The sequence below is a fragment of the Pezoporus flaviventris genome, unplaced genomic scaffold (genome assembly GCF_033815535.1).
Source record: "Pezoporus flaviventris isolate CSIRO_AGI_PZ_B2104156 unplaced genomic scaffold, CSIRO_AGI_Pfla_v1 ptg000046l, whole genome shotgun sequence".
NCBI lineage: Eukaryota > Metazoa > Chordata > Aves > Psittaciformes > Psittacidae > Pezoporus > Pezoporus flaviventris.
The window spans coordinates 3,308,914-3,328,594 of NW_026892594.1; the positions used below are offsets into that span (position 1 = coordinate 3,308,914).

Genomic DNA, 19,681 nt, shown 5'->3' on the forward strand with positions numbered 1-19,681 from the left:
ACAAGGAGCTCGGTCAGGAAAACTCTGGTTTTGTTAAAGGCTCACTTCATTTCGGAAAGCGGAGATTATTCCTGTCATGAATTATTCACAAACATCCAACCCTGTCACTTGTTGACTGTGGGTTCAAGCACCGGTTATTAAATCCAGCCCCATCAATGATTAGACAGGACTCCGCAGTGACGGATGTGGCCAAGAGCTGCAATCCTCAAGCCCTCCCGACCTCCAACCCTGGAGCCAACTGCCTGAAGAGGTGTGATGAAAACAGCACGACCAGACCACACCGTAGTCACTCCAAACCTTACTTTTAGTAAGTAAAGGAATTGAACAGGAATACACAGCCGAGCTTCCTGTGCAGGATGGGTTCACATTAGCGCAGCAGCACAAGCTGATGGCTGTAAAAGTAAAACGGCTCCAGCCCCCTTCTGCCAAGCCCCAAACAGAGAGGACACGAGGGCAGCAGCTGACCCCCTTTCCCTAAACACAACAGGTGATGAGAGCCAGTGTTTCAGAGGTCAGGGGCAAGACACGCAGCCAAATAACACAGTGCCCCAGGCCCCTGACATACCCAGACCTGTGGGGCAGGGCAGGGGGAAGGTTTAGTGACCCTTCTCCCCACTTCACGTGGTGACCAGCCTCTCACACACACAGCGTCCATCTCTCCCCACGGCTCCTACCTGACCCTAACACAGCAGCCAGCCCCCCCACACACTTATTCACCCCCAAACCTGCAGCTCAGACCCCCCCACACCACACAAAGCCCCCCCCCGGATCTGTCCCTCAACCGCTCCCCAAACCCAACACACATCCCTCCTCGAGGTGGTGCTCAGCCGCCGACCCAAACACCCTCCCAGCCCTGCTGAGCCTCCACACGCAGCACCCCTCAACCACGCCACACAAACCCTTCCCATATACACAGCCCCTAAAGCCAGCCGTAGAGACCCATACACACAACCCCCCTTGAACCCTTCTGTACAGACCCCCCAAAGCCTGCTGCAGACCCTCACACAGAGCCCCCCCGCTGCACAGACCCACACACAACCCCCCCCAAATCCTACTGTAGGCACACCCAAACTCCTGCCATGCACACCCCACACACCCCCTACCCTAAGGCAGAGCCCCCTCACCCACAGCCCCTAAATCCCCCTGTACAGCCCCCCCAAACCCTCCTTCACAGACCTACACCCACACAGCCCCCCCAAACCCTACTGCATAGACCCCCATACACCCCCCCAAACCCACCTACACCCACACGGCCCCCCCAAACCCTGTGGCATAGACCCCCATACACCCCCCCAACCCCTCCTTCACAGACCTACACCCACACAGCCCCCCCAAACCCTACTGCATAGACCCCCATACACCCCCCCAAACCACCTACACCCACACAGCCCCCCCAAACCCTACTGCACAGACCCCCATACACCCCCCAAACCCACCTACACCCACACAGCCCCCCCAAACCCTGCTGCATAGACCCCTATACACCCCCCAAACCCTCCTTCACAGACCTACAACCACACAGCCCCCCCAAACCCTGCTGCACAGACCCCCATACACCCCCCCAAACCCACCTACACCCACACAGCCCCCCAAACCCTGCTGCATAGACCCCCATACACCACCCCCCCCCAAACCCTACTGGACGCCCCACACACACAAAGATCCCACAAACACTTCCCCCCCCCCCTCAAATCCCCACACAAACCCCACAGCGCCCCACAACCAACCCCTCCCCACACAAACCCCCGCCACATCCCCTTCACCGCTGCGGCCTCTCCGCGCAGGCCACAGGCGGAGGCAGGGCCTCCGCCTGTGGCCTGCGCGGAAAGGCCGCAGCGGCCCGGCGGGGATCGGAGCAACACCGAGCCGTGCTCGGAGCCTCGGGCCGGGGCCGGGGCCGGCACTCACTCGGGCAGGTAGGTGGAGGAGAAGCTGCTCCAGCGGTGCAAGGTATAACCCAACACCCGGCTCTCGGCGCCCGCCGGGCCCCCCGCCGCCGCCGCCATCTTGTTGTCGGCAGCCGCGGCCCCGGCAGCGACCGCGAGGGGCGGGGCCCGGCTCTTAAAGGGGCCGCGGCGGTTCTGTGGAGGGGGGCGACTTGGGGTGCTGGGGGGGGCCGGGGAGTGGAGGGAGATGGGGTGTGGGGCAGCAATGGGGCCTGTGAGGTCTAAAGGGTGCTGTGGGGGGCCGGGGGAGTGGAGGAAGATGGGGTGTGGGGCAGCAATGGGGCCTGTGAGGTCTAAAGGGTGCTGTGGGGGGCCGGGGGAGTGGAGGGAGATGGGGTGTGGGGCAGCAGTGGGGCCTGTGAGGTCTAAAGGGTGCTGTGGGGGGCCGGGGAGTGGAGGGAGATGGGGTATGGGGCAGCAATGGGGCCTGTGAGGTCTAAAGGGTGCTGTGGGGAGCCGGGGGAGTGGAGGGAGATGGGGTGTGGGGCAGCAATGGGGCAGCAGTGGGGCCTGTGAGGTCTAAAGGGTGCTGTGGGGAGCCGGGGGAGTGGAGGGAGATGGGGTGTGGGGCAGCAATGGGGCCTGTGAGGTCTAAAGGGTGCTGTGGGGAGCCGGGGGAGTGGAGGGAGATGGGGTGTGGGGCAGCAATGGGGCAGCAATGGGGCCTGTGAGGTCTAAAGGGTGCTGTGGGGGGCCGGGGGAGTGGAGGGAGATGGGGTGTGGGGCAGCAATGGGGCAGCAATGGGGCCTGTGAGGTCTAAAGGGTGCTGTGGGGGGCCGGGGGAGTGGAGGGAGATGGGGTGTGGGGCAGCAATGGGGCAACAATGGGGCCTGTGAGGTCTAAAGGGTGCTGTGGGGGGCCGGGGGAGTGGAGGGAGATGGGGTGTGGGGCAGCAATGGGGCCTGTGAGGTCTAAAGGGTGATACCTCTTGGAGCTGTGGGGGCTGCGTTGTGCTGTGGGGCTCATGGGTGTCCCCCATGGGGTTGCTGTGGGGCCCATGGGGATGCCCGTGGGGCTGAGGAGGGCTGTGGGGCTCAGGGAGATGCCCTGAAGAGCTGAAGTGGGGCTCAGAGCAATGCACCATGAGGCTGCGTTAGGTTGTGGGGCTCATAGGGATCCCCATGGGGTTGCTGTGGGGCTCATGGGGATCCCCATGGGGTTGCTGTGGGGCTCAGGGAGATGCCCTGAAGAGCTGAAGTGGGGCTCAGAGCAATGCACCATGAGGCTGCGTTAGGTTGTGGGGCTCATAGGGATCCCCATGGGGTTGCTGTGGGGCTCATGGGGATCCCCCATGGGGTTGCTGTGGGGCTCAGGGGGATGTCTATGAGGCTGAGAAGGGTTGTGGGGCTCAGAGAGATGCTCTGAAGGGCTGAAATGAGGCTCGGGGGGGTGGGGGGGGGGGGGGGATGCACCATGGGACTGCATTGGGGTTTAGGGCTTACGGGGATCCCCCCTGCTGTGGGGCTCAGGGGGATGTGCCATGGGGCTGCATTGGGCTGTGGGGCTGGAATGGGATGTTCCCGTGGCCGTGGGTCAGTGCTTGGGAAAGGGATCTAGGGAGACCCGACGGGACGTGATCCCACAGCGCTCCTGCACCGGTCCCTGTGCCGTGGGTCACACATTGCCATCCCCTTCTCTCTATAGCCCAGCACTTGCCTGTGTAATCCCACACTTCCAAGCAGCTTGTTTTGACACTTCTGCCAGTGATTAAGCCCTGGGTGGGTTTGGCTGTGGGGGTTTGCATCCCTGAGAAGGAGTTAAAGGCGTTAAAGTCACCGCAAATTACAGTAAACAGATAAATACAAGCAACTAAGAAGTGAAATCAAAGTGATGCCCGCATTCAGCTCATGACCAGCAGTCCCTTTGGAAAGCACCCGCAAGCTGAGGGTCAAGCGCGGCTCCTTTCCTTGGGTCACTCTTTCCACCCATCCACCAGCTCATCCGTGGGCTGCGGGGAGAGGAGCCCGGAAGGTCCCGGCTGTGGGAAGGAACGCGAGTGTTTCCCCACATCTTGTGCCGTGTTTAATCACTTATTTATCTCCTTCTTCCTTCTGCGGTGGATTTTAGGCGATCCCATGTGGTTAATGGCAGAACCCCAGGTTGGAGGGGACCTCGAGGATCATCTGGTCCTGCCTTTCCAGGTAAAGTATGACCTAGGTTCAGATGTCCCAGCACCCTGTGCAGATGAATCTTAACAGTGTCCAACACTGAGGAATCCATCACTTCCCTGGGGAGGTTATTCCAATGCTCTCATTGGGAAAACTTTCCTCTTGTGTCCAGCTGGAATGTCCCCAGCAGTAACTTGTGCCCATCACCCCTCGTCTTTTCCACGTGACTCCTTGTCAACAGGGACTCTCCATCTCTGTAGCCACCCTTTAAATACTGGAACATGGGGATAAGGTCTCCCCTGAGCCTTCTTTTCTCCAGGCTCAGCAGTCCCAGCTCTCTCAGCTTTTCCTCACACGGCTTCCCAGTCCTTGGATCATCTTTGTGACCCTTCCCTGGACCCTCTCCAGCCTGTCCACATGTACAGCACAGACCAAAACTGAACCCAGTATTACAGATGTGGCCTGACAAGCACTGAGTAGAGTGGGACAATGACATCTTCATCCCTGCTGGTGATGCCCTTGTTGATGGCCCCCAGCATCCTGCTGGATTTCTTTGCCACAGCAGCACACTGTTCACTCCTATGGAGCTTGTGTCTGCCAGGACCCCTGGGTCCCTTCCCACAGAGCTGTTCCCAGGGCAGATCCCAGCCTGTGCTGCACTCTGGGATTGGGTTTTCCCAAGTGCAAGACCTTCCACTTGTCCTTGTTGAGCTCCACAAGGTTCTTGTTAGCCCAATATCCAGTCCAGGTACTCCTGCTGAAGTGTCACCTTCCCCGCTCAGTTTGGTGTCATCAGCAGACTTCATCAGGGTGCACTTGATCACAGAACCCCAGCCTGGTTTGTGTTGGAAGGGACCTTAAAGCTCACCCAGCTCCAACCCCTGCCACGGCCAGGGACACCTTCCACTAGAGCAGCTTGCTCCAAGCCCCTGTGTCCAACCTGGCCTTGAACACTGCCAGGGATGGGGCAGCCACAGCTTCTCTGGGCACCCTGTGCCAGCGCCTCAGCACCCTCAGATCACTCATGAAGATGCTAAACAGCTATGAAAACATTAACCATTTCCTCCCTTGCTGTTGATGCTGCTGAATAATTCACTGGCAGCTTTGGTACCTCTCTGGGTCTGCAGCACCAGGCTCAAGTTTGGAGGGATCCATGAGGATCTCCAGACCTGCACCACGTTCAGTGCTTTGTCCCACTGCATAGCTGCATGCCAGGAGGCTGGCGCCAAGCGCCTATGGAACCAGCACCTACATTCCCTATCCTCTGACACGTTTCTCTATGTGAGGTTATCGCAGTGTTTTCCCTGGAGGTCATTCCCCCAGACCAAAGCAATGGGGAGCTCTGGGACATCCCTGGGGCTGCTTGAGAAACAGAGGAGATCTTTCCAGAGCAGGGCACCAAACACAGGAAGCCAAACAAACAAGCAGCTGCGTGCTGGGGTGACAGCTTGGGGAGGTATTACCAGGCAGGACAGCGATGCCTGCCTCGATTAAATTAGCACAAGGCTCTTTTTATTTTTTTTTCCCCCCTTTATTTTAGGCAAGCGAGTGAGAATGTGGCAGCGGGATCTGCCTGCGGATGGAACACTTGTGCTGCAGCCTGGAGCATCAACTGGGGATTATAAAAAGCAAGAGGCAGCAGCGAGAGCTTCATCTCCAGACCCTTCCCAGGACAGGGGCTCGCAGGGTTTTCACTGCTCTCAAAGCCACACGGTTCTGCAGTGGTGCTGTAGAGTCCGTATGTGAGGCACCAAGACCCACGTCTCCCTTCATTGATGCAGCGATGGGGCTTTGTGAAGTTTGTGGCCTTCCCATGACATTTTGGCTTATCAAACCTGCTGCCTGTAGGCAGCCCCCTCCCCACATTGCCACAGGACTATTAAAAGAAAGCACAGAATGATCGAATTGGAGAATCAGCTGGGTTGGAAAAGACCTTCCCATCCCTTGTTCCTTGGGAGCAGAGCCCAGCCCCTCCTGGCTCCATCCTCCTCTCAGGCACTTGGAGGGAGCCATCAGGTCCCCCCTGAGCCTTCTCTTCTCCACACTGAACCCCCAAGGTCCCTCAGCCCTTCCCCATCACATTTGTGCTCCAGGCCCTGCACCAGCTCCACTGCCCTTCTCTGGCCCCGCTCCAGCACCTCAATGTCTCTCTTGGAGTGAGGGGCCCAGAGCTGAACACAGGATTCGAGGTGCAGCCTCACCAGTGCCCAGTGCAGGGGCACAATCCCTGCCCTGGCCCTGCTGCCACGCTGGTGCTGATACAGGCCAGGATGCTGGGGGCTTCTTGACTGCCTGGGCACAAGCTGCCCATACTCAATCAGCTCCCCCAGCTCCTTCTCTGTGGGCAGTTTTCCAGCCTCTCTTCCCCTATGTGTAGCATTAAATAGTTTACTAAGGTTCTCACTAATAATACACCCCCAGCCACAGAGGCAGAGATGCCACCTCGGTGTTGAAGCCTCTCTAACGACCAGCCCAAGAGGAGCAATGCCATATAAAACCTGTGACCTCCAAATAGGAAATTCAGGGAGCTGTGAGTGAGTGGTGGGTGACAGCCCCATAGCAGCCAGGATGCGGCAGAGGAAGAGGAGGAGGAAGAGGAAGAGAAAGAGGAAGAGAAGGAAGGCCATCCAGCAGCCGCTTGCTCACCGCTGCACTGTGCAAACCACCCCAGGAGTTTCTCTGCCCTGGTATCCTGTTACCAATTGAATCAGGACCTGGATGCCAAACCAGCTTATTTTTAGCACATTTCAGACTCAAAGCGAAGTGAATGCTGGTGAAATACGCAGTACTGACAGCCCTGGAGAGCCTTTATTCATCTGCAGCATAGGCAGCAGGGAAAGCTGCGAGGAGGCAAAGCAATCCTGAGCTGCAAGCTGGAGTCCTCCTGGTTTCTCAGCCTCCCCAGTGCTATGCAGTTACTGGGAGAGGGTTTTTCCGCGCTCTGAGCAGACTCAGCATGGTGAGGAGGAGCGTGGTGAGCAGGGGAGCAGCATCCTGCCCGTCTGGACAGCCTGGAGCCTCCAGCTGAGCTCTTTGCATTGCCGTCAGGGAGGCTGATGGGGCTCAACTGCAGCAGCAGTGGGGCCATAAAGATAGGAAAGACTCAGAAACCGTGAGTATCTGAGCCCTGCTCTGCTGGTCCAGGGCCATGCTGTGTTTGCAGCACTCATGAAACACTGAATCCATGCAACCTGGGGAGCCCAATGGCACCAACACCATCCCAAGATTCAGATCCACTGCTTTGGGGAACCCCAAAGAGGGCACTTAGGGAGCAAACACCATGCAGAGCAGTCCTATTCCTGACCCCCTCACTCGGGACCTTGCTGAAACCCTGCAAGTGTTCCAGGCCAGGTTGGGCACAGGGGCTTGGAGCAAGCTGCTCTAGTGGAAGGTGTCCCTGCCTGTGGCAGGGGGTTAGAACTGGATGAGCTTTAAGGTCCCTTCCAACACAAACTGTTCCACGATCCTATGAACCCTCCAGCACGATTTGGTGCCTCCAGGACCAGAGCTGGGTACATCCATGCTGCCTGTAGCTGGCTGCTTTGTGAGGATGGGGCCACAGAGGGGAAGCGTGGGCTCTCCTAGCCGCAAAAATGAGTCCCTTTGGTGTTCAGGGCACAGCATTCCAGAGAGCAAGGAGGTCCCCGTCCGGGTGCCTTGGACAGTGGGTAGAGTTGCCGTGCGAGGCCAGGGTGACCGCAAGAGATGTGCCCCGCATCCCTTTACCAGGAGGATGCTTGTTGTCAGTGAGCTGGAAATCCAGCCACGGGCAGCTCGAGGATTTGACAATCGTTTGTGTGTGCCTCGGGACAGACATCCCATTCCTTCCCCCCTCCTTCTCCCCATCGCGAAGTCGCTCCTCTACTGCGCGTGTGTTTCGAGTTTCCTCATGCAAAACCGGCGTGGGTGTTTGGATATGGAATGAGCACATAGTTCAGGATGAAAACAAGTTGCGTAGAAGAGCCAAGCGATGCCAAAAAAATGAAAGCAATACAAACAACAACATGGCACGGGGCCATACCAGCTACATCGTGGGCCAGCCGGATCTCACGTCCTCCCCGGAGCTGTGGAGCCCATCAGCTGTTGGAAAAAGAGACCTTTAAAGCACAAGCGAGAGGAAATAGCATTGGCAGCGCAGGACGCAGCGTGTTTCCTTCCAAAGCACGACAGAGCCAAGGACATGAGGCAGAGCTGTAACATTTGGGGTCTCGTTGCTCAGCCGTGAAGTAAGGCGAAAGCCTCCAGTGGGCTGCAGTTGTGTAAGCTCCTATTGTTTCCCCAGCGGAAGCGGAGTCCTGGCCTGATGGGGTATTGTCGCACCAGAGGCTGGCGATGCTCACCTAACCCAGCTCCTTCTGCAAAGGCAGGACCTTCATTTTAACTCAGCGTATGGTGCAAGGGGATTAAACGTACCTGTTTGTGCTAGAACCGTGCTGAAGAGCATCCTCCCAAGCCAAACGTGTGCTGGCTCCCATAGTGCCTTCCATGAAACATGCCTCTAATCGGTGCGCAAGGGTGGAGAAGGATCACTGCAAAAACCTCTCCAAACTGGCCTCACACATCACAGAGTGGTTTGGGTTGGAAGGGACCTTAAAGCTCATCCAGTTCCAACCCCCTGCCATGGGAAAGGACGTTTTCCAGTAGACGAGGTTGCTCACTCTCATTTTGATGACACAGTGGAAAAAAAAACATAGCAAAGCTGATGGAGACCCATTCTCTGCAAGGTCACAACGCGTATCCACACTGAGAAGAGGTGAGAGAAAGCCTCAAAGGTTATATTTTGCCTTCGCTGATAAAGGGAAAATATAACCTTTATAGGGAGGTTTTAGGGAGAGGGATCATCTGTGCATCCTCATGAGCAAAACAATACCTCCTTCAACGTAATAAAATACCCCTTCTGATCCAGGCACTGATCCAAGCATCTGCTCCCAGACTAAGCACTCCAATACCTGCTTGAGTCCCCTTCACCACCTCCTGCAGCATCCATCCTTTGGTTAAAGGCTGAAATCAGTGAAAGAGCTCACTGACGAGCCAGAAGATTGAAAGGGACCAGAAATACCAGCGCCTCCATACGCACATTGGCATAATTCTTTGCATAAAAGGCAGCTTTAAAAGGCTTGTTTCACAAAGCACAAGCATGCTTTTTCTCTTTTTCTGAATCAAGGTCAGTAACTCAGCTTCATTCACCAGACTCCAGCTGCAAAACAACATGCCCCAGACAATGGAGGAGAGTGTATCTGAGTCAGAAGATGCCTTTTAAGGGATGCAAGTGGCTTCGAGCCACGCTGAGGAAAGAAGATCTTCTTGGTACCCTTGTGTGCTCGGCCCCATCTGAACTGAAACGGGGCACCCAAGAGCAGGGAAAGCTGGGGAGATGGGAACTGCATCACAAATCGTACTCATACCCTCAGTGCTTTGGTAAAATTTAGAATCATAGAATGGTTTGGGTTGGAAAGGACCTTAAGATCATCCAGTGCCAACCCGCTGCCATGCGTAGGGATGCCTCACACTAAACCATATCTCCCAAAGCTCTGTCCAACCTGCCCTTGAACACTGCCAGGGATGGAGCATTGAGCTCTTCTTTGGGCAACTTTAGGCCTCGCCACCCTCACAGTAGAGAACTTCTTCCTTATCCCTAACCTGAACTTCCCCTGTTTAAAACTGAGCTTTCTAACATGCCCTCACATCACCCCCTCCGTGCCCACCAGCGTTAGGTGCCCCCACGCTCGCTCGGCTCCACGCTGCAGCGAGCACTCGTAGGAAGCAGAAGAGATGCTCAGATGCTTGCAGCTGTGCTGCAGGCTAAAAATATTTGCTCTTCTCTTCCCCCCCCCCCAGGCAGGTGTGCTCAGCTTGGGCAGCGCTGATCCCATCAGGATGCGCCTCCGCTGCTCATCGCACACTTCAGTGCTTCTCCCTTCCCTGCACTTGGGGTGCTGTGATGATTTCTCTGAATCACCCAAAGAGGATGCTCTGGCCTGTGTTTCAGATGCAGACTGTGCCTTGGAATTCAATAGTTGCTATAGTGCCATAATTACACATTCTATGAACTACTTAGTCACAATGGCTAGAGCTCCTGTTGTTAGGTTTGGACTCCTTCTGTTGCTTTCTTTTAAAGACCTTTCTGCTCAACGCTTTCCCTGTGCATAAAACCAGGTTATTTCAGCATTTGCTCCCTCCAAAGATAGCCTCAATTTGTGGTTGTAGTGGAGCGCTGGTCACTGAACTGATAGTAGGAAGGACAGAGCTCGTGGCCCACATTCTGTCACAGCTCATCAAGACATCAAAACGCACATCCAAGCTGGCTTCAATGACACCAGCAAAACATTCCCCAGGATCCAGGAGCTCTTGAGCACTGATCCTGCCAACATTGCTGTCTGCTGTTTGGAAGCAACTCACACTGCCTGCTTGGGGCATCCACACCTTCCCAGGTCCTTCTCTTCCCCTCTGCACTATGGAGAAGGTGGAGCCTGTGGGAGCTCTTCCTAGAGGATGATTCAGCCACCACAATGGGACATGACTTGGGTGAGGCTGAATCACTCTCCCAAGGTGCTGGTTATTTATACCTACACTAGAAGAAGCTCAGCTTTAATGCAGGCGTGAGAAGGGTGAAACAAGCCCCATACTCACCATTGCTCCTCCAAACTATAGGCTGCTCTCCACCCTACACAGTGGGATTGGCCTTTCCCTTATTAACCTCTTTTGTGTCCCAGTTTTCCCATCAGGAGAATGGAGCTAACTATTTAATTGCCCACTTTCTAAGGAGTCAGCAGGATAATTAGCTAATGTTTGGGTAATGCGGCACAGGGTAGAAGTGCTAAGTAGTATTGCTGTCAGCAGCACAGTGGGAAGTGAAGGACTCAATCTTGGTTTCCAATCGGGAATGTCACGGTCTTCCTTAAGCTCATTGTTCCCATTGACTAGTCTGCTGAGGGCAGGGGACTTGTGCAAAGTGTTTAAAGGAAGAGGATGCCAGGGACATGGGAGAGCTGTCTGTAATCCAGGAGAAGAGATGTGAGAACAACTGGGTGGGTTTTGGAAAGAGACAACTGCCAATGAAGACAAAAGAAGAGAATATGCCTGGAGAGGCACAAAGCATGCTTGTGTCTGCAGCTGTAGAATCATAGAATCACACAATCCTAGAATCACAGAATGGTTTGCGTCGGAAAGGACCTTAAGATCATCCAGTTCCAGCCCCCTGATATGGTCAGGGACACCTCACACTAAACCATGTCACCCAAGGCTCTGTCCAACCTGGCCTTGAGCACTGCCAGGGATGGAGCATTCACAACTTCTCCAGGCAACCCATTCCAGTGCCTCACCACCCTAACAGTAAAGAACTTCTTCCTTATATCCAATCTAAACTTCCCCTGTTTCAGTTTGAACCCGTTACCCCTTGTCCTGTCACTACAGTCCCTAATGAAGAGTCCATCCCCAGCATCCTTATAGGCCCCCTTCAAATATTGACTGGTTTGAATTGGAAAGGACCTTAAATCTCATCCAGTTCCAACCCCCTGCCATGGGCAGGGACACCTTCCACTAGAGCAGCTTGCTCCAAGCCCTGAGTTGAAATATTCAATAGCAACATCCTCTGAGTAACAAAAGCACATTAGGGAACCTTTTCTTACACTGCGTTTATGGCATGCATGCAGCGCAGCGAGAAGCACGATACAGAGACCCTCTCTCTCACCCTGGGGACTGGAATAGACTCAACCTAAAAGAGATTTCACATCTTTAATTTGTATTATTCTGCAAATTACGTTATGGATGAACTCGAAGCCCTTCTCATGTCCGCTGATCATAATTGATGAGATTTCAATCATGCCTCCTTGAAGTTAAACATCTGAGAGACACTTTGGTTAATAGTTTGTCTTTCAGAGCAGTGCATTAGCTCTTTTGTGCTCCCGTCTGCTTAATTTAGAGCAAGTGGCCACGAGTGGTGCAATTAAGGAAGGAATCTCGGGCTGAAGCTCTCTCCATGCTTTCAAATGACCAGCAGACCCTTCAGCGCCGGCTTGTTTTTACAGTAGGTGGAACACTTTTTTCCATGACTCACTGCTAATTATGCTCTGGATTTGCAAACAAATGTTTTTAAGCTCTTCTTGTTGTATATGAGATTTATCAATATCAGTGCTGTCCCAGTGCCCTCCTGATAACACCACTGAGATCCGTCCCAGCTCTGCAAGCCTGGCTCTTTTGCTTGCCAGGCAATATAGAATCATAGAATGGTTTGAGTTGGAAGGGACCTTAACGCTCATCCAGTCCAACCCTTCTGCAATGAGCAGGGACATCTTCAACTAGACCTGGTTGCCCAGAACCACATCCAGCCTGACCCTGAGGGTCCCCAAGGATGGGGCATCCACCTCCTCTCTGGGCAACCTGTGCCAGTGCTTCACCACCCTCATTGGAAAGAATTTCTTCCTCACATCCAGCCTGAATCCCCCCTCTTTTAAAGCCATCATCCCTCATCCTGTTGGAACAGACGCTGCTAGAAAGCATCTCTCATAGGTCCCTTTTAAGTACTGAAGGGCTGCAATAAGGTCTCCCTGGAGTCTTCTCCAGGCTGAGCAAGCCCAGCTCTCTCAGCCATTCCTCATAACAGAGATGCTGCAGCCCTCTGATCATCTTTTGTGGCCTCCTCTGGACCATCTCCAGTTGGTCCATGTCTTCCCTGTACTGAGCACTCCAGGGCTGGACACAGGACTGAGGTGGGGGGGGTATCACCAGAGCAGAGGTTAGGAGCAGAATCACCTCCCTTGACCTGCTGTCCGTGCTCCTTTGGATGCAGCCCAGGATACATCCAATATACAAGCCCAATCCAAGGAATCACATTCCCCCTCTGCCTCTTTTCTAAATGACCAGACGTTTCTCACACTATGTATGTATTTTCTCACTCCAGACACAATCTCCTGCTTTGATCCATGCAAAAGATGACTTTTCCAGTGAGGTTGCTGGGATCTCCCTGTTTCCTTTTGAGTCTGCAGCCACAGGCCACGTGGAGATGATGCCAGCTCCCATCTCTTTTCCCTAGATGTGTTTAGCCAGCCACACACCACCTCAGCATCTTCTGCCTACTGCTCTGCACCCCCTCTGGATGTGTCACTCATGATCTCCTTTCCAGGAGCAGGAAAGGGAGAAACCACAGATAACCTGGAACTGATCCTCTCCACCACGTACGCGCCTAAATCTCTGCAGAGAGCTCCATAAGGAGGTGTAATTCCCGACCTCTGGAAAAGCAGAGCATCCTTTTGCTTGCCAGGCCTGATGAAACGCAGCTCTGTGGCCATGCTGTCATGGTGCATTGCCAGCTGTAAGACAGCCTCATGCCCCATCCCGGCGCTCCCTAGGGAGAGGTTTTGCCCATTCCCTGAAGGTTCAGAAAGGCTGCTTTATTCTCAAGGATTGCTGCCTGTTGTGTCTGCTCCTGGGTTTGTTCGAAGTAGGTGGGAATATTGGCAGCAGTTCTGGGAAAGGCAGGGCTTTGGGAAGGATATACTCATTATATCACCCTCCTGCCTCCCTTCAGACCCTCCTCAGCACTCGGGTTCAAGTGGGAAATAAAGGGAGCACGCTGCTCCTATGACGAGGGACTAATTTTCCTTCAACCAAAGACAGAAATACCATTACGTGAAGGAACGAGAGTCTTCTCTCGGTGCAAGTTATTCAAGGAATCTCAAGTTGCATTTTTGTTTCTCCAGTGGTTGCCTCAGCAGCAAATGCACCCAAATAGCCTTCTCTGTACTATCCAGAGCCCAATCCGAAGGGCTATCCCCACGGAAAGGCTGTTTAGGGAGGCGTTGGGATAACACATGCGATGGGGCTGGTTTTTCCTATAGATCCAGAAGTCTCCAGTCCATTGCAGGGCAGCGTTTCCATTATCCGGGGAGACATTCCCAGCAGGAAGCTTTGTGTGTGTGTGTCACCAAGCTCAGTTCTCCTGCCCTGTAGGAAGCAGTTTCCCAGGAGCCACAGATGGGCATGGACCGGTGCCTGAGCCCGTTCAGACACTGCTGGTCTCTGCGGTTACATGCTTTTGCAATCTGCTTCCTGAGAAGAGGAGGGAGGCGATGGCCCTGTGAGTGATGAAGGCTTGGGATGGACTCGTGCTTACAGACAGGCATCTGCGTGGGCTTGGCAGACAGAGCTCAGAGGTTTGTGGGCTGTGTCGGTGCCATCCCTGCTGCTTTCCTGACCTGCTCCTGTATCCATGGATTGATGTAGGGCTCAGGGGCCTCCCCACAGAGCTCAGAATGAGGAGTTCTGCTCCAGATGCGCCAGAGGAGGAGGATACCCTACCCAGAGCCGAAGAGAGACAGGAGAATGATCCAAGTCACCATATCCTTCAACGTTGGCACCTGGAAAAGCACAGTACAGGGGATATCAGCCTGGAATAAAACAGGCTTCCTCTAACTCCATCCAGCATGGGTTTTCCTTGCTAGTTTAGACTGGGACATAGGGAAACATTCAGATTGTGTCCTGAAGTGGTTCTGCATGACACCAACCAAGCAGACCCCAACTTCTCCTGGTCCTGGGGGTAACAGGATGGACACCTGCAAAAGGCAGTGTCCTGGTCTCATCTGGAACAGTTATTTATCCATGTTTGTCCAGACTTCAGTGCAGGAAACTCAAGGTCCTTGATCACTGCAGTGACGGAAGGAGTTTGCTTTGCATAAGCCCCAGGGTAAGAGCCCTTTTGCAGACACTTTGTTCCTGGGATTTATCTCAGTGAGGCCTAAGGCTGCCTGTGCCCTTCTGCAAGGTGAGGCTCTGAGCCTGTGGGAGCCCTCCAGTTCAATACCTCATGTCTCCCCCAAACCCCTTATTTCTGCCCTTTACCATGAATCCCATCATCTTTGTCGAAGATGGGCAGCCCGGCTCCATGCAATGCTGGAAGAAGCTTGAGGGTGTGCTGTAACCTCACTGAATATACCCCTACATGTATCCCAAAGCTGTTGATCTGCCCATGATCCCCAACTCCCTGGATGTCTGGGAAGCAGCTACCACCCATTCCTGCAGCAGAGCCCTAGGAATGAGCCCAAGGGAGGCAGAACAGCCCTGCTTCTTCCAGCAGGACAGCAGCAGCAGACGTGGCTCCCCTGGGAATACACAGAGCCAAGGATAAAAATAGCTTGTTCTGGAAATGAAAAAGGGCAAAGCAAGCAGAGAAGAAAGCATGAATCAAGAAAGGTTTGCACGGGAAAAGGGAAGGTAGGGGAAGAGGGACTAAGAAGCATGGAGCATGGGGACTGGTGCTATAGAACAGTTAGAGGTCTTGCAAAAGTGACAGCCCAAGAAGCTCCAGAGAGACATGGTAAGGGCTAGAAGGTGGGGACCTGCTCTGCCTGACATTGCCTGTGCAGTGCTGGAGGGGATGGCCACATAAAACACATCCCACAGGATGCTCTGAGCCCCATACACGGCTTTCCCCTTGCAGCACCAGCCCCATCAGCCCCAGCTCCCCATGCGGCTCCTTGGCTGCCAGCCCCACACCATGAACACGGGCTTCCTCTTCCTAAGGCAGCTGAGATGCCAACATCCAGCCAACAGAGCCAGCAGCACTGGGTAACGTTAGGACCCTCTGGAGATCACAACCACAGGCAGACCGGAGGTGCCAAACCTGCCCACGGTGCCTGCTGGGGTGTCTCATGTCAAGTGTGATTCAAGCCACCCACTGCTCCTGCCCGCTTAGACCTTGGCTTCCCCGGCTGCCAGCAAGAAGCAGTCACGTCGCGCTGTGTAGGCACCTAGAGTACATGAGTGCATGTGAAACCAGCTAGCGATTCAATAGAAGGTAATTCCAAGAAAATGCTTGCATGTACTAGGCAAGGACAGCGTGTACTCTGCTGGGAGGAGGAAAGAAGCGGCAGCGGTGACCTTTATAAGTGATGGAAAACCAGGGAGATAGCTGGGAGCTTGGAAAAGAGGTCAGGAAACGGAAAGAAGAGCAATCCTGGAAATTTTAACAGGGCAGTTCTTCAGTCCTGAATACAGCAAAGGGAAGGGCAGGCCATGACATAAATCTCTGGCCATCTACAGGATGATGCAATGACGAATGTTAAGCCGTGGGACCATCAAGAACGTGTAGATCGGGAGATTTCTTATCGTTCTCTGCAATGAGTGGATGTGGGAGCACTGTAAGGCAATGCATCAACTCATTTGTGAGGAATTCGATGTAGTGTCTAACAAAGCCCCCTTTTTTTTTGTCTTTTAATTAATTCCTCTTGGCTTGGATCTGAACATCATCACATGGCTTCAACGTTTAAAGGTCCTCTCAGATGACCATGAGGTTATCTTGATTCCACCCCAGATGAAGTTTACGTGTTTCTGCTAATGACCCCATCCCTCCATTGAGGCTGTCACTCTGCGGACATGAAACCACTGCATTCATCTGCTTCTTCCAAGCTCAGTGCAGATAAGATGTGACAAAACACTGCATCCTCCAGGATGGAGGCGGGGAAGTGAGAAAGCCAGCAAGTGAGTCATTCCCAGCCTTACGGGGAGGATTCGCCTGGCATCTGTGCCGAACAGGGGAAGAAGAGCCCTGCAAAGGGCTTGCGGGAAGCTGAGGGTGGTCCCTGGACCCTGCTTAAGGACTACTCTGTTCTATCATCATCATCATCATCATGCCCCTGTGCTGGGCACTGGTGAGGCCACACCTTGAATCCTGTCTTCAGCTCCGGGACCTTCACTCCAAGAGAGACATTGAGGTGCTGGAGCGGGGCCAGAGAAGGGCAGTGGAGCTGGTGCAGGGCCTGGAGCACAAGTGTGATGGGGAAGGGCTGAGGGACCTGGGGGGTTCAGTGTGGAGAAGAGAAGGCTCAGGGGGGACCTGATGGCTCCCTCCAAGTGCCTGAGAGGAGGATGGAGCCAGGAGGGGCTGGGCTCTGCTCCCAAGGAACAAGGGATGGGACAAGAGGAAACGGCCTCAAGCTGCCCCAGGGCAGGTTTAGATGGAGCTGAGGAACAATTCCTTCCCCAGAGGGTGCTCAGGCATTGGAACAGGCTGCCCAGGGCAGGGCTGCGGTCAACGTCCCTGCAAGTGTTCACACAGCGTGGAGACAAGGCCTCAGTGCCATGGGGCAGTGGTGGCCTTGGCAGTGCTGGGGAATGGTTGGACTGGATGGGCTTAAAGGGCTTTTCCAACCCAACTGATTCTGTGATTCTATCATCAAAACCTTAATGAAAGTGTGTACCAGCCCCCGACACGTCCTTGTCTCATCCTGAAGGTCCAAAGAGCCATCTCTGCTGGCTTTCCATCAGTGAAGAAGTGCCTTCTCCAGTGATGCAGCAGTGGTTTGTTGCCCAACTCCTGAAGGGTGTTTATACAGGTCACAATGCAGAGAAACTGGCTTTCCGAATGTGTGTGGCAAGAGCAGCCCCTCATTAAGGAACCAAAGCGCGATCCGTCGAGGCTGACTCTTGCAACATACCGAGGACCTGATTATGGTCCTTTTCCTCCCTGCTCCCATTGCATGCCTGGGAAAGGGACACAGTAATTAAAGCCTGAATCTCATTAAAGCCCAGAAAGTGCTTGGCTTTCCGAGAATCCAATTATCACAAATGCTACGTAACGGCAGGCAGGGCACGGCCTGGTTTTTGGTGTTTGGAATTGTTTCTGTTAAACATACAAATATGGTGTGAAATCAGATTTTCCAGAGGATGTTGAAAATCCAGAAAGGGCACACTTACAGAAGCAGTGCAGGGCCTTGAAGAGGAAGGGAGAGGCTGCAAGGCCTCTGCTCACCACCAAGAGGAAGGAGAGGGATATGGTGCAAAGGAGGACAGAGCAGGGGTGATGAGCATCCTGCTCAGTCCTCCTGGGGCTGGGCCTGGACCAGCATCTCATGGATGAGGCAAATCCCAGCTCCTGGCTGATGCCCCATCCCTGGCAGTGTTCAAGGCCAGGTTGGACACAGGGGCTTGGAGCAAGCTGCTCTAGTGGAAGGTGTCCCTGCCCATGGCAGGGGGTTCGAACTGGATGAGCTTTAAGGTCCCTTCAACCCAAACCCATCTGGGATGCTATGATTCTATGACCTTAGACACAGAGCAGTGGCCTGCCATGGCTCCATCATGTCCTGACCTGTTGCTGGCTCACTGCATGGCTGCTTGTGTTTTGCAGGCAGAAAGTCCTCAAGTTAATGAACAGCTTTGTCTGGTGTGTGTCCATGGGATGAGCATGAGCTGGGACATGACGTGAGGCCAGCAACAAGAGGTGAAGCTGCTCTTCCTCTCCCTCCTCAATATAGCAAGCCCTACAAAAACACAGAACCTTGCTGCCTTCAGATGGAATTGCTTCTTCTAACAAGCAGTTGACCATGAGAGAGAAGAGGTCTCCATCTTTTCATAGGATGGGAGTCTTTCTGAAGACAGAAGCCACTTGTCTCAGCACACTACAACCATCCCCTTTGGGCATGCACTGACCCAGTGGTCCTTTCCCCAAGTACTGGTGGGCTGCAATGACTGCTGAGCTCATCCAAAACATCCTCCCCTTCTGCTCCCAGCTTGTCTCAGGCTTTCCCAACAGTGAGCATGGCAGCAGCCCCATGTAGCTTACGGAGCATCACTCCTAACGGAAGCTGGCAGTGGGATTTGGGATGCTTTGTTGCAGGCTCATTTGCTGACTCATCAGGGGAATGGGGACTTCACTGCTCTGTGCCTCAGTTTTCTCAGCTCTAAATGTGTATTAAGACAACAACCCAATTTGCCAGGGTGCTGACAACCTCCAGCAGGGGTAGCGAGCAGCTCTGCCAACCTGGGCTAAAAGGTGCTAGTTCAGTGCAAAACAGCACTATGCTTTTTTGGTGGCACGTGTGTCTGCCATACATCACACTTCTGTGACATTGCTTAGCACTTAGTCGGCACTTCCCATCTTTAACTAATTACAATCGAGCCATTTACTAGCTTGAACAGAAAAACAGCCAATAATGATGGATCTGGAACGATTTTCCAGACTCCTCCAAGAGTGAGAATTGCAGGAGATGGGAAACAGGATTGCAGAAAGGAAAGGCCAAACATAGAGATTCATTAAAAGAGAAATAAAATATATCAAGCCATGCTGGAGAGGGACTCTTCATCAGGGACTGTAGTGATAGGACAAGGGGTGATGGGTTCAAACTGAAACAAGGGTAATTCAGGTTAGATCTAAGGAAGAAGTTCTTTACTGTGAGGGTGGTGAGGCGCTGGCACAGGGTGCCCAGAGTAGTGGTGAATGCTCCATCCCTGGCAGTGCCCAAAGCCAGGTTGGACAGAGCCTTGGGGTGACATGGTCTAGTGGAAGGTGTCCCTGCTCATGGCAGGGGGGTTGGAACCCAAAACATTCCAACCCGAAGCATTCCATGATTCTATGTGTTTGCATAGAAGGAATTACAGGGGGAAAAAAACCCAACCCACTGGCATTTTCTCATGGAAGCAACCATCCAGAGCTGAGGCTGCAGCATCTCCAAAGTACGTTTAAAATTCACCTCCTCCTTCTTTTTGCAATTAAACACATATTCTCATGCACCTCGACTTTTAAAATAAATAATGACAATTTTAGCACTGGCAATTAAAAGCAATGCTGGTTTACATTCTAATGAGCTCCTCCGATGTGACTAGCTCAGCTTCTTTCAATCACAAATGGGTGTATT

At 53.7% G+C, this 19,681-nt stretch overlaps 1 protein-coding gene and 1 long non-coding RNA gene across 2 annotated transcripts in view; one reads left to right on the top strand and one right to left on the bottom strand.

Moving 5' to 3' along the window:
- The window catches only part of MKLN1 (muskelin 1), a 109,833-nt gene extending 107,786 nt beyond the window's left edge, over positions 1 to 2,047 (bottom strand). The window contains exon 1 of the mRNA XM_061467966.1: positions 1,909 to 2,047. Within this exon, the coding sequence (XP_061323950.1) occupies positions 1,909 to 2,006 (98 nt within the window). The 5' untranslated portion in view covers positions 2,007 to 2,047. The remainder of the gene's footprint in view (positions 1 to 1,908) is intronic.
- LOC133276801 (uncharacterized) overlaps positions 1 to 19,681 on the top strand; it is a 459,153-nt gene that overhangs the window by 249,646 nt on the left and 189,826 nt on the right. The window lies entirely within an intron of this gene.